The sequence below is a fragment of the Nelusetta ayraudi genome, unplaced genomic scaffold (assembly GCF_046127955.1).
Source record: "Nelusetta ayraudi isolate G7.1 ecotype Tasmania unplaced genomic scaffold, CSIRO-AGI_Nayr_v1 ptg000063l, whole genome shotgun sequence".
Taxonomy (NCBI): domain Eukaryota; kingdom Metazoa; phylum Chordata; class Actinopteri; order Tetraodontiformes; family Monacanthidae; genus Nelusetta; species Nelusetta ayraudi.
Genome location: NW_027466113.1, coordinates 2,725,734 through 2,742,275, shown reverse-complemented (window position 1 = coordinate 2,742,275; position 16,542 = coordinate 2,725,734). Strand labels below are relative to the sequence as shown.

Genomic DNA, 16,542 nt, shown 5'->3' with positions numbered 1-16,542 from the left:
TCTGTAATGAAAACATATTGAATCTTGACACCAAAGCTGAGCTACTCTAAAATAATCTCCCTCTAAGATATGATCCACATTTATTTTAGACTCCCCAACAGCACAGTTGAAATAGCTCTAATTCAAACAACAAACACTACAATTTTAAAGCTGCAAACACTGTTCAAAGGACTGAGCCTGTGGTTGTCCACGCCGACCTTTGCTGACCCCTGCCGACACCTACCGTTGGTGTCGCTGCCGTCGTCGCCATGAAACCCCTCAACAGAGAAATACTCAAGTAAAGAAACAAATACCTGAAAATCGACTCAAGTGCAGTAACAAAGTACTTCTACTACTTCCCAGCTCTGTCTGTATGCAACAGGATCGTGCACCATTAGCATACAACAATAGTTTCCAGTTTACATCGGCGTGTGCGTGCATAAAAACACACAGAGAAGATAAATGGCAACCGTTGGCTGTCTGCCCTCTGCGAGTTGCCAACACCGACTGATGCAGCAGGCAGTCTCGCAAAAACACTCACATGTTGAGCGTCGATCATGTTACTGGGTCTACGGCTCAGACAATCCCTGTGGGAGTTGGTTGCTTTTTTCCTCCTATTTTTCTTTTCCTACATTTGAGCGGTGGAAAAAAGAAAAACGGAGGGCCAATAAAAAAAATGTGTTTAACATTTTACGCATAACTCAATTTTGGGATTTCTAGAAAAACTTTTGCGGATCTGTCAGCCACCGTTGCGAAGAGATAGAATGTTGTTTGGATTTTCTATTAGTGCTGTATTTCTGCTGGGGACATGGTTCTATGTCATTTTGACTTGGGGATTCTCCAATACAACTTTTTCTTTTACAGAATGTAAAGTACGAGTACATTGCATTTCAGTACTCACCGATACGGATACGGAGTAGTTGGATGGAACACTTTTAACTGAGGATGCAGTGATACCACTTTTTTCACAGAATGAGTAAAGTACGAATACTTGCATTTCAGCGCTCAGTGATGCCGATACGGAGTACTCAATAATACACATTAGAGTTACTTTGATTTTTTTTCCCACAGGTGTCTCTTATTTGAACAACATCCTCGCAGTATAAACAGTAATTTAACAAAAAATGTCACATGCATACATAGACACCTGGCATCGGTGTTGTTGTATCGGCACATATTTTGCAAGTACAAACAGAGTACTCCCCGGTATCGGTACCGATACCCGATACTATCGGTAGAAAGGGAAGCGGCCCATGTCTACAACACGTCATGGGCAAGTGATTTTGTTGAAAGTTTTTCTTGAAACTCTGTTCCTCGCTCCCAGTTTGTTCTCTTCTCTGGCACCAAGTTGAGAAACACATTGCAAGTCATTTCTCTCCCATCCGTCTTCCACTGCTACCATCTGTCGCTGCGTCACTCAGCCGTGGCTGTAGTGACGCCGGCAACCGAGTGCCCTCTCACTGTTCTCAACAATAAGCAAAATGAGAAGTTCAAAAAAAAAAAAAAAAAAAAAATTTAATTGGATTTTTAATCCAACAGTAAAAGTTGCCAAACTAATGTCTTAATACAATACAATACGTCTAAAATGTGCTTTTTTTGGTGCTACACTCATGACTAAAGGCAGAGTAGAATCATTTTTAAAATTTTCAGCATTTGCTGTGATTGCACAAATCTTTGTAAAACGTCCAACAAAAATGTTGGGAATACAAAAAAATTCTCCAGACTGCCATGATGTGAGAGAAAAGAAGACTCACAGAAAAAAAACATATACTGCATAGGAAATGGAGCGGTAAAAAAAATACCAAAACTAGAAAGTGTGCCAAGAACAATCCTGCCAACCATCTTGTAATTTCCATTTCTCTGGTTTCAAAAAGGGGAAACGCTGCTCATATTTCACGTGTTCTTGCGCTCTCGCTTGGCTACTACAACCAAACAACTCTACAACGTCCCACCGCTGTGACGGCTGCCGTGATGGATAGGAAGTGCAGGCGCCTCAGTCATAGGTGGAAGTCAGCGCTGAGTCTCAGCGGTTATTTCTAATGAGGCTTATCATGCATAGAAGCGGGTGTCACCTTTGAGGGAAATGCATGCAAGTGATCAATTGAAATACATTCAAATGAGTTGTTTTTTTCTTATCTTTTTTTTCTTTTCTTTTTTTCTGTGTTCTGTAGATGCGTCGTTTTTTGTTGTCAAAAGCCTGGCAGTTACTCTCTGGCCCAAAGTGTTCCATTTTGGTTCAGCATCTTTCCGCACTTTAAAAAAAAAAAAGCCTTATCCATTTCTCTGCCACTGCCACTGCCACTGCCAACCCCCCACCACCCAAACTTTGTAAAATGTTCTCTTTACAGGTGAGACAGAGGTTGAGGCCCGGTGGAAGAATTTTCCTCTGCAATAAACAGCCCCAGGAGTTGATGGAGTTATTTTCTGAAGTAGTTTTTTTTTTTTTTCTTCCCGAGCCTTAACCTGCAACATTTTGACCTTCACACTAATAACAACTACTGCAGTGTATGCCAATACACCTGAGTCCATCTAGACCAGGCACGGGCAAACTATGGTCAGGAGGCCATATGTGGCCCGCTAGGTTTTTTAATCTGGCCTGCCCAACTTGAGGAAATGGTATTAACATAAGTAAGTCATAAAACAGTTTTTTAAGAGTCATTTCAATAAAGAGACAAATACCGTGGGGCTTCAAAGAGGGGTCACCAAAACTCTCCATCCATCTGCTCCTGCTCCGGCCCCCTCTGTCACTTTTTAGCGCCCATTATGGCCCACCAGTCAAGAAGTCAGCCCACCCCGGATGACACCGTGCAGGGATCCCACAAATCACACAACTCCTCCGTTGGCCCTATGAGGGATCTGCTGGATGTCCAAAACTTTGGGTTTCCTGTCATTTTAGCCTTGAGTTAAACTTCTTCTTATTCGCCACTTTCAAAAGGAGCAAACTCTTTTATGACCTGCAAGGGCTCATGCAGGCACTATTCAAAATACATTCTGCTCCATCCTGGTAAAGTGACCCTGAAAATGGCTTCTCATCTACACAGCTAATCCATTTTTTCCTGTTCCTCACCTGTTGGAAGTTCATTTCCGGACAAACTCCAGGAGTTTGCCGAGACTCTGAGATTTTTCAGGCATCTGTACTTTATTTGAGTTTTTCTTTTTCGGACGACTTTTTTTTTACTTTGACTCCCTATATTTGGACACAAATACCTGTGCTTTCTACTTCTTACATTGAAAAATATGCTTGTTACTTTTGTGTTAAAAAGATAGAAATCCTGTTCAAAGCAATTCACTTACATTATATTATATTATATTATATTATATTATATTATATTATAGTTGTTGCTGCATGAAGTTGAGCTTCTGAATAAATCTGATGTGCAGTTCAATATAAAACAGGACGATATTTTAGAGGTGTATAACTTCAGAGTACCACGGCTGTTGGGTCACTATTCAATAGGTTTTCAGTGCAGAGAAAAACAAAAATGTCGAAAATAACAATGATTACATTAGTAATCATCCAATGGCTGATTGCTCATAACTATTACTGATTACTGTTTACAATTTGATTGTGCTACAGTTGAGAAAGGAAAAAAAAACATTATAATAGTATAACTATTTTAAGAGTAGCAAAGCTGTTACTTCAGTACATTTCAGAACCTCTACTTTCATACTTTACTTGAGTACAGGAGTTGAATCAGTACTTTTCATTTAACTAGCAAGTATCTGTACTTTTACTCAAGTACAGAAAGTGAATATGTATGCCTCCTCTGCTTGTGTCACATGTTGCAGCAGCAACTGCTACGATGTGGCAGCAACAGCCACCGAACACACCACCAACACGCCAGCTCAGCCTCAGACTCTTTAGTTTCTACCACTATTACTGGAGCCACACCCACCCATATATATCTGCCAAACATGTATTTTAAGAACTAATGAAAAAAGCAGCTTTGTTTCATCTTGGAAACTGGCCAGATTGATTGAAAAATCTCCAGCTGAGGCGTACTGCTTTTGAGTAGTTGTATTTCAGGAGATCCAATTATTTAACAATCCATCACAGTAGGAAAAGATCTCATTTTATAGAATAGTCTGCAAAAAAAAAAAAAAGTAAAACAAATCCTGCAATGTGGACAGTGCACAAAAACATTAAAAACATTTAAAAAATGCAGGGAGAGGAAATATCTTCAGTATAGAGATTTGAAGATTACAGTTAATTATTCATTTGCACTATGTATACATATATATATATATATGTATATATATATATATATATATATATATATATATATATATATATATATATATATATATATATGTATACTTTATTTCATTGCTATGTGACATGTGCAATGACAATAAGGTTGAATCTTCTATAAAGTAAGAAAGTGTCGTTCTGAAAGTTGTTGTTTTTTGAATTGGTGTTGACATTGATTTGCACTTGTAAATGAAGGAGATTCACCATATGATGCTTTAATCTCAACAGTCTATTGTTAAGTCCCACTCTGGCTAAATTGTCACTTTGATATCTATCCGTTAATTCCCTGGCAGCTCTAAAAATGATGTTTGGGCATATGGTGCATTTACGACACATCTCACGCCGCTGATGCGCTGGCTGGCAGGCGTCTCTCCAGCTTGCCAGGTTAAAAAAACAAACAAAAAAACCCTCAAACCAAAAGACACACCCATTCCCACTGAACAGATTTTTCCGATTCAGTTTACAGCCGTTTACTCCAGAGGTTTCACTGCAGGAGAATAAAAGGAAGAACGTGAGCAGTAACACTGCTTTTTTTTTTTTTTTTTTTTGGTCGAGGTTGTAACTGCTTCAGCGATCCATCATCAAATGCAACGCAGTGAAGAAGCGTGGTCGTCTACTCCTGACATAAACAAACTCACAATGGTCAATAAGCTCACGTTAGTGGATAAAACGCTTTGGGGTCACTTGAAATTTTACACAATGGATATTTGCGGAAAATCCTTTTTTGTGCGTGCTTCAATGGGTGTGGCTGCATGGGACACACACACCAATGCATTTTGAACAAAGTACAAACTATATGTCCTTTGCCCTGGATGTGTTTCAAGGGCACATCATCTTGTAGAAACTTCTGGTTTTGACTGTGATGGAAATTGCACATGGAAAGTCAGGAGTGATTCTTGTCTGGAAAGGGTTTTTTTTCTTCTCTGAAGATGGAGTCACTGCTGTGTGGTACTGGCGACTGTCTTTCACCTGTCTGCATCTCTCGATTTTTGATGTGGGTCCCAGTGCTCCCTCAGCACCTGTTAGTTGGTTTCACACTGAATCTGAACAGCCAAAGAACAGTGCTGAACAGATAGAAAGTTGAAAAAAATGAATTTCCTGCATCAGCTTTAATACATGTTTGGTATTTTCTTCCTCTAACTTAGTAAAATAATGTTGCATTACTGTTTCATCAATATTCTTTATAATGCATTTTTAGACAATACTGTGTCACTGTAATTTATTTTTATGTACAAAAAGCAGTGTTGGCATTATTTGCAGGTGTTTTGGATGCTTATACACGATTCCACAATTTGAAATAACAAAAAAAGGAAATATGCAATGGCATATCACGCAAGCGTTGCGTGACTGTATCACCGCTGAGTGGACACACTGTATTGTGATGAAATAAACAGAAATGTGTTTATTTTTAATTCTTTGAGGCTGTGGTGGTGGTGGTGGTGGTGGAACGTGGGCTTGAGAGGTCACACGCTAAAAGTAGTGGCCATACAGGAAAAAAAAAAATCAAATATTTATATAGGTTGGTTAATTATTAAAAAAGCATCCACTGAAAAATTACACTTTCATCAGGGAAAAAAAAGCAAAGAGCAGTTCTTCTGTCAAATTTGTTTCAAGCCAAAGCACCAAGAATCTCCCCACCCCCACCCACCCCCACCCCAATGCCACCAAAACAAAAACATAGGCCTCTTAACATCCGCAGCATCACAACTGGTATATCATAGATACATTGCATACATGTTTAAATGTCACCACAATATGAGTCTGCAAAAGATAAACTTTCCTACAGCAACAGGTCCAGCACAGCCTGCCACAGTCGTGAGCGAGTGAGTGAGTGAGTGAGTGAGTGAATGAATGTGCAGTGAGTGTCTGTGCAGTGAGTGAGTGAGTGAGTGAGTGTACAATGAGTGAGTGTACAGTGAGTCAGTCAGTCAGTCAGTGAGTGAATGAGTGAATGAATGTGCAGTGAGTGTCTGTGCAGTGAGTGAGCGAGTGAGTGTACAATGAGTGAGTGTACAGGGAGTGAGTGTACAGTGAGTGAGTGAGTCAGTCAGTGAGTGAGTGAGTGTGCAGTGAGTGAGTGAGTGTGCAGTGAGTGAGTAAGCGAACAACAGGTAGTTGACTCGCACACACGCAGCTCCGTGCGGGAGGGTAAAGGGACACTGATCAAACTTTTCGGGGGGCAGAAGTGCCAGTAGAAAGCGAAGAAGAAGAAGCGCGTGGCTCACCGAATCTCAAGACGTGCGGCATCCCGTGAGAATATCCCACAAAGTGCAACAGCAGCAGCAGCAGCAGAAGAAGACCAAGTCTGCCGGCGGCGTCAGACACCCGCGCGGAGGTCATCTCCATGGCGCTCGCTCGCGCGCGCGCTGGAGAGCGGGGTGTAAATCCAATGTGTGTGTCTGTGCGTGCGTGCGTGTTTATTCTGTCTCGAGTTGGCGGGCGAGGCGGCGGTACTATCGTGACGCGGTCACCGGCTGCGCGCCCGTCAACGCCTTCGCCTCATCCATTCCTCCTCCCGAAAAACAAAACAAAAAGAAGAAGAAGAAGAAGAAGAAGAAAGAAGGCGGAAGGGAAAACACTGCTCGTCCAGTTCACTGCGCCGGGAAGAAAAAGCCCTCCGACTCAGCTGAGGAAGATGAAGATGAAGGTGGTCGCAGCGGCGGTGGTGGTGGTGGACGTGGCCGTGGCCGGGCGTCCATGTTAGTTAGGCTGGGCAGAGCTGGAGGAGATCCATCTGTTGGAAAGACAGAAAGAGAGGAGCTGATAAGGTGGGTGGCGCTGTTTGGGAGTCGCAGAGGTCTCGCAAGGACCAAGTGTGAGCGCGCCCGGGCTCGCGAGCACGTGCGAGCTGGTGAGTGAGTGAGTGAGAGAAGGAGGGAGCGCCTGCAGCCTCTGCCAGCTCCTCCTTCAGCAGCTCCTGCTGCCGCTGCCGCTGCTACTGCCGCTGCTGCTGCCGCTGCTGCTGCTGCTGCTGCTGCTGCTGCTGCTGCTGCTGCACCGGCGCGCAGCGGCTCTGACGTCGGAGCTGCGCCCATGCAGGTCGATCGAAGCGGGGCATATATATTATTTTCTTCCCATGCAAGCGCTCATTCTCGATCGCGTCTCTCGATCCCCCCACCACCCCCAGACGCCCCTCAAGCCCCCACCCCCACCCCCCGGTTCGGCGGCAGCGCACCGTAAAACAGCCAATCTTGGCCGTGTTTGATCGGAGTCACTCGGGCGCCGGGGACTCGTGTGAGGAGTCCGTGAAGCGAGCCCGTCAGTGTAAACTCAACTTGATGGATAGCCCGAGCTCACTTCTGCTCTTGTTCCTGCCGTGTTGTTTTTTCTTCTCTCTCTTTAGAATTGTTATCACTTGCTTTCTACTCTGTGTATGTGTATTGTTCTCATGTCTCCTGAATGCACCACCTCTTGACCGCTGCTCACTTTCTTCTAATACCGGACCTTCACCCTTTGTGGTTTGGTTGCCAATGGAAAACCCTCAACCCCAGTTTGAAACATTTTAGTTTTTTGTAAATATATATATATATATATATATATATATATATATATATATATATATATATATATATATATATATATATATATATATATATACATATATATATATATATATATATATATATATATATATATATATATATATATATATGTATATATATATATTGCAGGCGCAAATTTCCCTAGCCTGTATAGATACTGATGGTGTGTGTCCAGAAAGTTAGATGCAACGCACACGCACACACACACACACACACACACACACACACACACACACACACACACACACACACACACACACAACTAAACACTTGGAACCCATGCAGGAGCAGTGTCGTTGCCTCATGGGGCATTTTATCTATAATAAATAATAAGTACAAGTTGGCCTCCGCAAAAATTAAGCTTTAAATGACGTGTACACAATGTAAAAACTAAAAGGTTTCTGCCTGGATAATTTCCATTGACAGTTTACACCAGTCCCACGATGGGGCCGCCGCCTTTACGTTGAGTGTCTGCGGCGGCTGCTGTCGTGTCGTTCGTTCGGGCGCAGCGGCTGTTTCAGCACCACGGACAGAGAATCCAGTCTTCCGGCGGGCTCCGTCTGTTGCAGCTCCCCCTTCCTGCTGTTTTGTTTTCTTCATTCGCAGCGGGGCGGCGTGTCAGAACAACGCACCCACAACACAATAGCACTATAAGGTAAAAATGAGGTTTTTTGCTGCAGTTACGTGCTGCAAACTGCAAACCTGACAAAAGAACCCGCCTTAGCCAACGGTATTTGAAAAGGCTGGAGTGAGCAAGGCCTGCAGTGCAAGCGGGTACAAAATAAAAATAAAATTACATAAAACAAATATCTCTGATTTGAAACAACCATAAGTCCATTTTTCCATTAAAACACACCTTGCCAAACACGCAATAAGGTTATAATAAATGAGTTTTAATAATCTCGTTTAAATATTTATTTGATGTTGTTTTAATGTTGCACACCATAGAGACTAAGACTGTTGTGATCCTAGGAGAGGGGAATAAAATATCATCTAATAAAACCTGTATTTAAGTTGAGGTGAAGTTTTCTTTCAAAGAACTGTTAGCAGTTATCGGTGTGCGTAACAAGCCGGTAAGGTGCTGTGGGTTGGAGGTGTGGCACTCAGTACCAGCGCATACGCTCCTATGGATCAGTGCAATAAGTGATCCTTTATGAATGTGAGGAGGGCTTTTGAAACGGCTGAGCGAGTCCCCTGGAGCGCGCTGCGCCGCGTAATGACAAAGTTGATTTAAAGCTAATGTGCTCATCAACTGGGGGGGATTTAAAATGCACGACTCGTCTCCGCCGAGTTTCCATCCATCCATCCCGGTGAACTATGAAGACGTTATCCGCGGATCACCCGTGAAGCGGCGTCTCACGACCCCCTAGAATGCCTTTCGAGCGTCAGGCGAAGACGGGGAGAAGAAGGGAGACGTGTCACCCCACAAAGGTGAGCCGTTCCAAATAAAGGTCGGCCAAAGACGCAGTAGGTCACTTCTCATAAAAGCCCGATGAACCTCGTCTCCCGTCTAACGGCGCAGGTGTGAAATGAAATGTTCCCTCGCAAACGCGCAGCCTGCAACTTCAGACACGATCGATTTGCAGCGCGATTTGACAGGTGGGAACATTTTAGACATATATTTTGCTTGGTCAGATTCACAGACGGTACTGCTTCAATCAAAGCTTTCGCGATGATATCGCTAATAAAAAATATGAGTTGAAAAGCCATGTGCTTACCCCGGGGGTAGAGCCAGCCGCAGCGGGGAAAGAGTCACCAGAGCTGCGTAAAAGAAGTTGCTGTTCCGATGGAAGGAGCAGAGCGAGTCCCTTCCTCCTCGCGCTCGCATCCGGCAGTCGCGTCGCGGCACTGGCCGTATGCGAGACACGCCTCCTGTCGGGCGGCAGGACGCTGCGTTTAAAGCAATAGAATGTGAAGACGGCGGAGCGCGGGGCACGAGAACACCACTTCTGCACCTTTTCACCCCCGGTGGGAGAAGGTGCGTCAGCGCCAGGCTGCGCTATTATCGGCGGAGATCAGCGGTTCCCAACTGCTGGAGTCTCAGGAATTGTGAATTGTGTGTCCTGCAAAATAAATACCCAACTTTATATATATATATATCTGTGTGTGTGTGTATTAAAATCCCTTTTCAATAAAGAGAGCGGGGAGGAGAGGGGAGTGGCGCCCATGAAGCCGCGACCTAATCAAAACATCCCCGCCACCCACTTTTGGGTCGCGACCCACCAGTTGAGAAACGCTGGTGTGGAATAACCCCTGTGTGTGTCGCCCTGCAGAAGTCTGGATTCGCGGGAAAAGCGCATGTAAAAATGCACCACGCCAAACACACACACACACACACACACACACACACACACACACACACACACACACACACAAAAGCTGTTATCTGTCTATGTACTGTGGTGAAGGCTGCTTACATGTATACAGAGGTGGGAAGCAACAAAGTACAAATACTTTGTTACTGTACTTAAGTCGATTTTTTTCAGGTATCTGTGTTTTGCTTGTGTATGTGTATGTGTCTGGCAACCTTTTCCTTTTACTCTCTATATTTATACACAAGAATCTGAGAGAAACAGCCCTGCCTTCTGCTGAAAATATGCTGTTCTGTACAGTAAACAGACCAGGGAGAACTCCACTCCTCACTTTGTCCCATAAAAAAAAGCAAATGGGCGGAATCTGATTTCCACCAGACGGAATGGCCCGGTGGTGGCGTTCAACAGCAGTACACTGTTCCCCTGAGAAAGACGTGGAGGGAATGTGAGTTTGATTCTTTAAAACTGACGGATAAACAGATAGCATGAATCTGCACCGAAAAACAAGACATGAGTGAAGGATATTGTAACGCTGCTCCATAAAAAAAAATCTGTCTTTCCCGTCAACTCACAATTGAAACTGAAAGCCGGTAGTACCTTATTATTGTTGGATCCCAAGTTAAATTAAAGCATGTTTTCTATTAGAAAGACATCAGGAAGAAAGGAAGAAAGAAGGAACTGTAACAAGGTGGCTCATTTTGGCTGCGAAGGAGTTCATTCCTGCAGTGACAGAGGCCGGATCCGATCCGTTCCGATCCGATCTGATCTGGCAACAGTCGTGATGTAAAATGAAAGGAAGCTTTGATCGCCACCTTCCTCCTCCTCCTTCTCCTCCTCCTCCTCCTCCTCCTCCTTCTACACCTCCCCTTGCACCCCCAGTGTGCTGAATGAAAAGTTGAATTGTGGCGGTCACAAATAAATAGTCAATGACAGGACTGTGATCCCGGCAACCTCTCCACCTGTCCCGCCCAGGAGACAAGAAAGCCGCTCAAACTCATCCTCACCATGTTGACGCTTTACATAAAGAGAATTTTAACCAGTGTGCGAAATACAACCCCCCGCCCCTCACCCCCCAACAATGATAAATTGAGCCAACATGTGTGTTATCATCTGTTCCTTAAAGGTCCAGTGTGTAAAATTTGGCTTGATTTATGATTTTTATGTTGGTAAAATCATGACGTACTGCCCATAAATACAATAATAAAAGTGTATACTCGCAGTACAATAACAGTAATTTGGTTTTCCTACCCTTAGAACGGTTCTCATATATATATAAGAATATACATAGAACAAGTTCCTAGTTAGCTGCCATATTAGACCGCCATTTTTTTAAGGAAGACCTCCTGACAGTGGCCTAAATACAACACGCGCTGCCAGGTGGGCTTCCTTAAAAAGATTCACACTGGACCTTTAAGGCCCAATTTGTAAGATTGAGTAGCATCCCATGTGGCTAAATGAGATGTTGCACAGCAGTTCAGTGCTGCCCGTTACACTGCAAGAAACCAGCTCCCTGTGTTCTTGTCTTCAGCGACCTCTGCTGCAGCTCACCGAGGCTCCCCTGAGCAAACAGAGACATTAACAATAACCTCCTCCGTCTCGTGGCCAATGTCCTGTGACCAAGCACGAGTACGTAACACTGCGAGTGAGCGGATGCGTCTTCGGGTTTTTTCCTTTTTCTTTTCCGTATTGTTTTATTTACTTGTTAAAAATCACGATGTAGAAGGACGTGTCCCTTTTCGAGCGGTCTGTTTGTTTGTCCCGTTTGTTCTCGATGGACTCGAGGTCGAGGCAAAGCAGGGGTGCAAGGATTTTTTTTTGGTTCTCAAGGCGAAGAGGAAGAGGAGATTCATATGCAGGGCCATGCCTGCCAGCCGGGCAGGTCTGGCCAGTGTCCACAAACAGGGGGAGGGGTTGTGTATCTGTGTGTGTGTGTGTGTGTGGTGTGTGTGTGACGTCACTCCAACGGTCAATGTCAGGACACGGCTAGTTCTGTTGCACAGCACAAATGAAAACAGTCTATTATGATGAATGTCACACATTTCTTTGTTACTTCCTGTTTTCACATCTTTTTTAAACAACCTGGTATGTCAAGGCGGAAATCACAAAATCCGTGGTGGATTTGTGTTCTGAGCTACTGCAGAAATGAGGTGAGGAAACATTTCCCCTTCTTATACCTTTATTTACTTTAAGCAACTTTATGTGACTAAGACAAATGGTTGAAAAAGTTACACATAAAATAAATGTCCAGGCTACTGTGTAACAGCGGCGGTCCATGCATTTCATGCCTAGTCCATCACTGACCCCATACTTCGTCCACCAAAGCTACAGTGATCTTAAACTCTTGAACAAACTGGTCCGATAAACTGCGCATTGTCATTTTTTCATCAGAGAGACCAACAAGACGATGACGAAACAAACTATTGAATTATTAAGATATTAAATAATTGAGCATGTTGTCGCAGCAGTTGCGCCAATGCAGCACGTTGTTTACATTATAAGTTGCAGATGATTCGGCAACTAAATCTTCAGATACTTCTTCAAACATCGTGGGTCCGCTGTGGTGGCAGCCGGATTTCCGGGTTGAGTTCAGTCTATAAGGTTGTCAGGTAGACTAGACTAGCTAGACTCGAGATCTGATTGGGTGTCGCAACTGATGGTGGTGCGTTCACTGACAGCGAACAGGAGTCTGCTATGTCGGTTCTGAAGGCTTCAGGCAGATTTCATAGAACCTGGCAAAACAAGCTAGCTGAAGTATGATTGGATAAAAACTCTATCGTAATATACAACAATAGAAGCAATGCAACCAAGTGGATATTGATGTGAAAAGACCAGACTATGTATAATAACTGTATAATCATATTTACGGGAAAATGTACTTTCCGAAGTATGTATGCCTGAGCAGTCCCCAGTAATTCTAAGTGTTGTATTAATTGAGGTGAACAGGAACCCGGCATGTTTCCTAAATCTGTTCATGTCACACATCCATCTGCGTGTGAACGAGCTCGTGGAAGAGCGGGACGGCGTCAAGTGGCACTCCTCGTCTCCCTTTGACCTGTTACTTCTCCTCGTTTAATCAGACTTTAATTCCTCACTAATTTTTTTTTTCTTCTTCCGTGAGAGCGTTCCAACTTGAAACTTAAAGCAGAAAGTCGCAGAGAGGCTTACAGAATAAAAGTTCCCCGCGCGCAAAAGTACCTGGCTCCCCTCAGATTCCGTGGCAACGAGCAGAGGATGGAGAGAAAAGCTTTGGCAGCCGTCTGAAAAGTAGCTTATTCAGTTGAGCGCTGAGGACTGACAGCTTAGATAAGACAGCGGCGCGATAATGAACTAATAGGGCTTTATTGGAGCGGCGCTCGGAGTCATTTAACTCTTCACAGAGCCTTTTCTCCCTCAAAACGCCAGCACATTATACATTCTCGTGTGGCTCATGGGGAAAATGAAAAAAGAATTCAGCACAAAGAAATCACATGCAGAACACAATAAGTAAATATGCTGTGAGTAAAGACATTTGAGCTTTCAAATTTCAAGTGAATTTGTTGTACCTTTTTTTGGTCTTCAATACACGTTGCTGCTGCCTTTCTTTTTTTAATTCCCACTTGCTGCTGCGACAATGTTGAAATGTTCATCATGCGGTATGAAAAAAGGATGATCTCACCAGATATCTAAAATCTAGGTATTTATTACGAGTACATATTTATATTATATTAGTACAAAAAACATGCAATATCAAAGTGTATCATTGGCGTATTGCTTTTCGTCAAGCATGTGAGGTAGAAAAAAAACAATTTACCGACATTATGTGTGGATATGCTTGCAACTAGGGACGCACAGATACCACTTTCTTACAGAACGAGTAAAGTACAAGTCCTTGCATTTCAGTACTCACAATTTTATTTTTCCACAGATGTTCGGTTATTTGAACAACATTCATCAGCATGTTTTTCCAGAAAACGTTTCACTGCAGAACAAACACAAATTCACCAAAATTCTCACATACACACATATACAACTGTTATCGGTGTTGTGGTATTGGCACATATTTTGCGAGTAGAGTAGAGTGCTTAACTCCAGTATCGGTACCAATACCTGATACTGGTATTAGTATTGGAGCATCCCTACTTGGAACTATGATATCATGTGTTGAGAGTGGAAGTGACCTCCTCATGTTGACAGAAAGAAGCTTTGTGTCGACTTGGCGATACATCTGTATACAGAGCAGAGTTTCTGTTTTCCCAGAATGCAAATCAAGCAAGTGAAAATCAAAATAAGACCACAACACTGCACTGCAAAGTGGAAAAGGCGGTTCTGCCACCGTGCTGTAATATCTAAAGAAAGTGATAGTTTGAGTGGGTTGGTTTTTTTGCATTCAGAAGACTGGTCTGAGTGCATTGGTGCATGTTAGATGTTCTCGTGATAAAGCCACACTGAGATGGTTCGAACATGTACGGAAGAGAGATGGTCAATATATCAGTGGCAGGAGGCTGAGAGGAAGAACGAGGAGGAGATTTATGACAACGAGTACATGAAGTCAGTTCGTGTGAGCGAAGAGGATGCAAAGGGCGGGATAGAAAGCAGGTGATGGAAAGCACCCAGAGGGGGGGGGGAAGACACAAGATGTTTATGCATTCACACATTCATTCAGCAGCACCTTCACCCTTTAATTGTGGTTGCAAAAAAGGGACTTTTAACACTGACTGGAGACATTACTGACACAAAATGGCCTTCATTCCTCTCAACAGAATTAGACTTTAGATGGAACATTGTGATGATTTATATTTACATAAATTAGTTAAGTCATGAATGCAAGTTATAAACATTTCAAAATGACAATGTTTTGTCACTCTGTCCAATTAAAACCCTTTTGTCCAGTCATACGTTATGTCATTTTAGTTTTCTTAAAAGTAAATCTGAAAATATCGTTATCATTCTCGCGAACCTAATATCATGTATCGTTTCGTCTCGTGAGCTGAGCGTATCGTCACACCCCTAGAAATACCAGTTCACAGCTCACTTGGACGAATCCTGTGTAAAAACACAGCATTCATCATTGGGTTGTGTGGAGTTTGCTGCCTTGTGTTTTATAAGGCCAATCGTCAGTATCGGCTGCGAGTCACAGGAGCCTGAGAGGCAACACGGCCGCAGCAAGAGGCAGATGATCTGTGTGGTAACAGAGTCCCAGCAGGTGATTATTGACCAGGAAGCTGTGTGCAATTGGCCGGTGTTTGGAGCGGTTTGCTGTGCTGAGGCAGGGGCTGAGCGTTACTGATGGGAGTTTCTACACCATATGAAGATGTTTTTTGCCTTGGAACCCAGATTGTTGCCCAGAGCTTCAGCCCTAATCACTGGGAAAAAACTACCACCGTGGACGTTGCGCAGTGTGTTTGTGTGTGTTTACGTGAGAGGAGGTTGTGGTGTCAGCTGTTTTAGCGGAGTGCAATCCCCCCCCTCCTTTTCTATCACCCTGTTTGAACAGTTTTAACACTTCCACCGCCTACATACCCTCAGCAGGTGATCATTTGGGGAATTCCCCCTTGCCTGAAAACGCAGAGCAAACATTGCTCGCAATCGCAAAACCTCCGAGTCTATGTCTGAATACTGAGCCTTACCAACCAAAAGTATGATAAAATGACACTAATAATGACCATATAAGTAATTATATGGTAAATGGACTGCACTTATATAGCACTTTACGGCACCTTCACGGTACCTCAAAGCGCTTTACAATGGCCTCTCATTCACCCATCCACTCACACACTCAGACTGGGTGGCAGCTGCTGTGCAAGGCGCTGCCAGCCCCATTGGGAGCAATTTAGGGTTAAGTGTCTTGCCCAAGGACACAACGACAGACTGTGATGGAGCAGGATTTGAACCGCCAACCACAGCTAAAGTCGCCCCCAAAACTATATAACTATAACTAACTAATTATACTACTAATAGATGCAGGCTTAGCTGATTTCCTGGGAGGAAAATAGGCTCACGTTCCTTTTAAAGCGCAGTTGCTCCACAATTGAATGTTATCATATTTATTTTTCTGACCAATTAAGTCAAATTCACATTCATGGTACACCTGACATTATCTCAAGGTACACTAGTGTGCCGTTTCACAGTGGTTGGTCCACTATTTTGTAACCGTATTGGGCTGACACAGCTTGAGGTGTGGCTCACTAACACCCCCTGCCTTTGTTTGTTTACCTCATGGATGACCAGTGTGGAAAATTCCCTCCTCCTTGCACCTTCGCACTTCCCCTTCCTCTACCTGCATCCATTACGACCAAGGAGGGCGGAGCCCAAGTCCATATAGGAAGTCAACTGAACACCGTCACTCCCCTTTTTTTTTTCCTGAGAACAAAGGAGCTGGCTGGCCGCATGTCAACAGTTGCAGCATTATTGTTTGTACTGAGTACATGATATGTGAGTTTATTTATTTCTGTATTTAGAATCTGATTTATGTGCTGGC

At 43.5% G+C, this 16,542-nt stretch overlaps 1 protein-coding gene across 3 annotated transcripts in view; it reads right to left on the bottom strand.

Annotated features, from left to right (window-relative positions):
• Positions 1-9,639, bottom strand: part of grik2 (glutamate receptor, ionotropic, kainate 2) — a 136,438-nt gene extending 126,799 nt beyond the window's left edge. For 2 of the 3 annotated variants that reach the window (XM_076041018.1, XM_076041020.1), the window contains exons 1-2: positions 9,492-9,639; positions 6,457-6,965 (exon numbers count right to left, since the gene is read on the bottom strand). In XM_076041018.1, coding sequence (XP_075897133.1) covers positions 6,457-6,577 — 121 coding nt within the window. In that variant the 5' untranslated portion in view covers positions 6,578-6,965; positions 9,492-9,639. Of the gene's footprint in view, positions 1-6,456; positions 7,145-9,491 lie in introns of those variants that run through there. The other variant, XM_076041019.1, reaches the window with a different exon arrangement.
• Between the last annotated feature and the right edge of the window lie 6,903 nt (positions 9,640-16,542).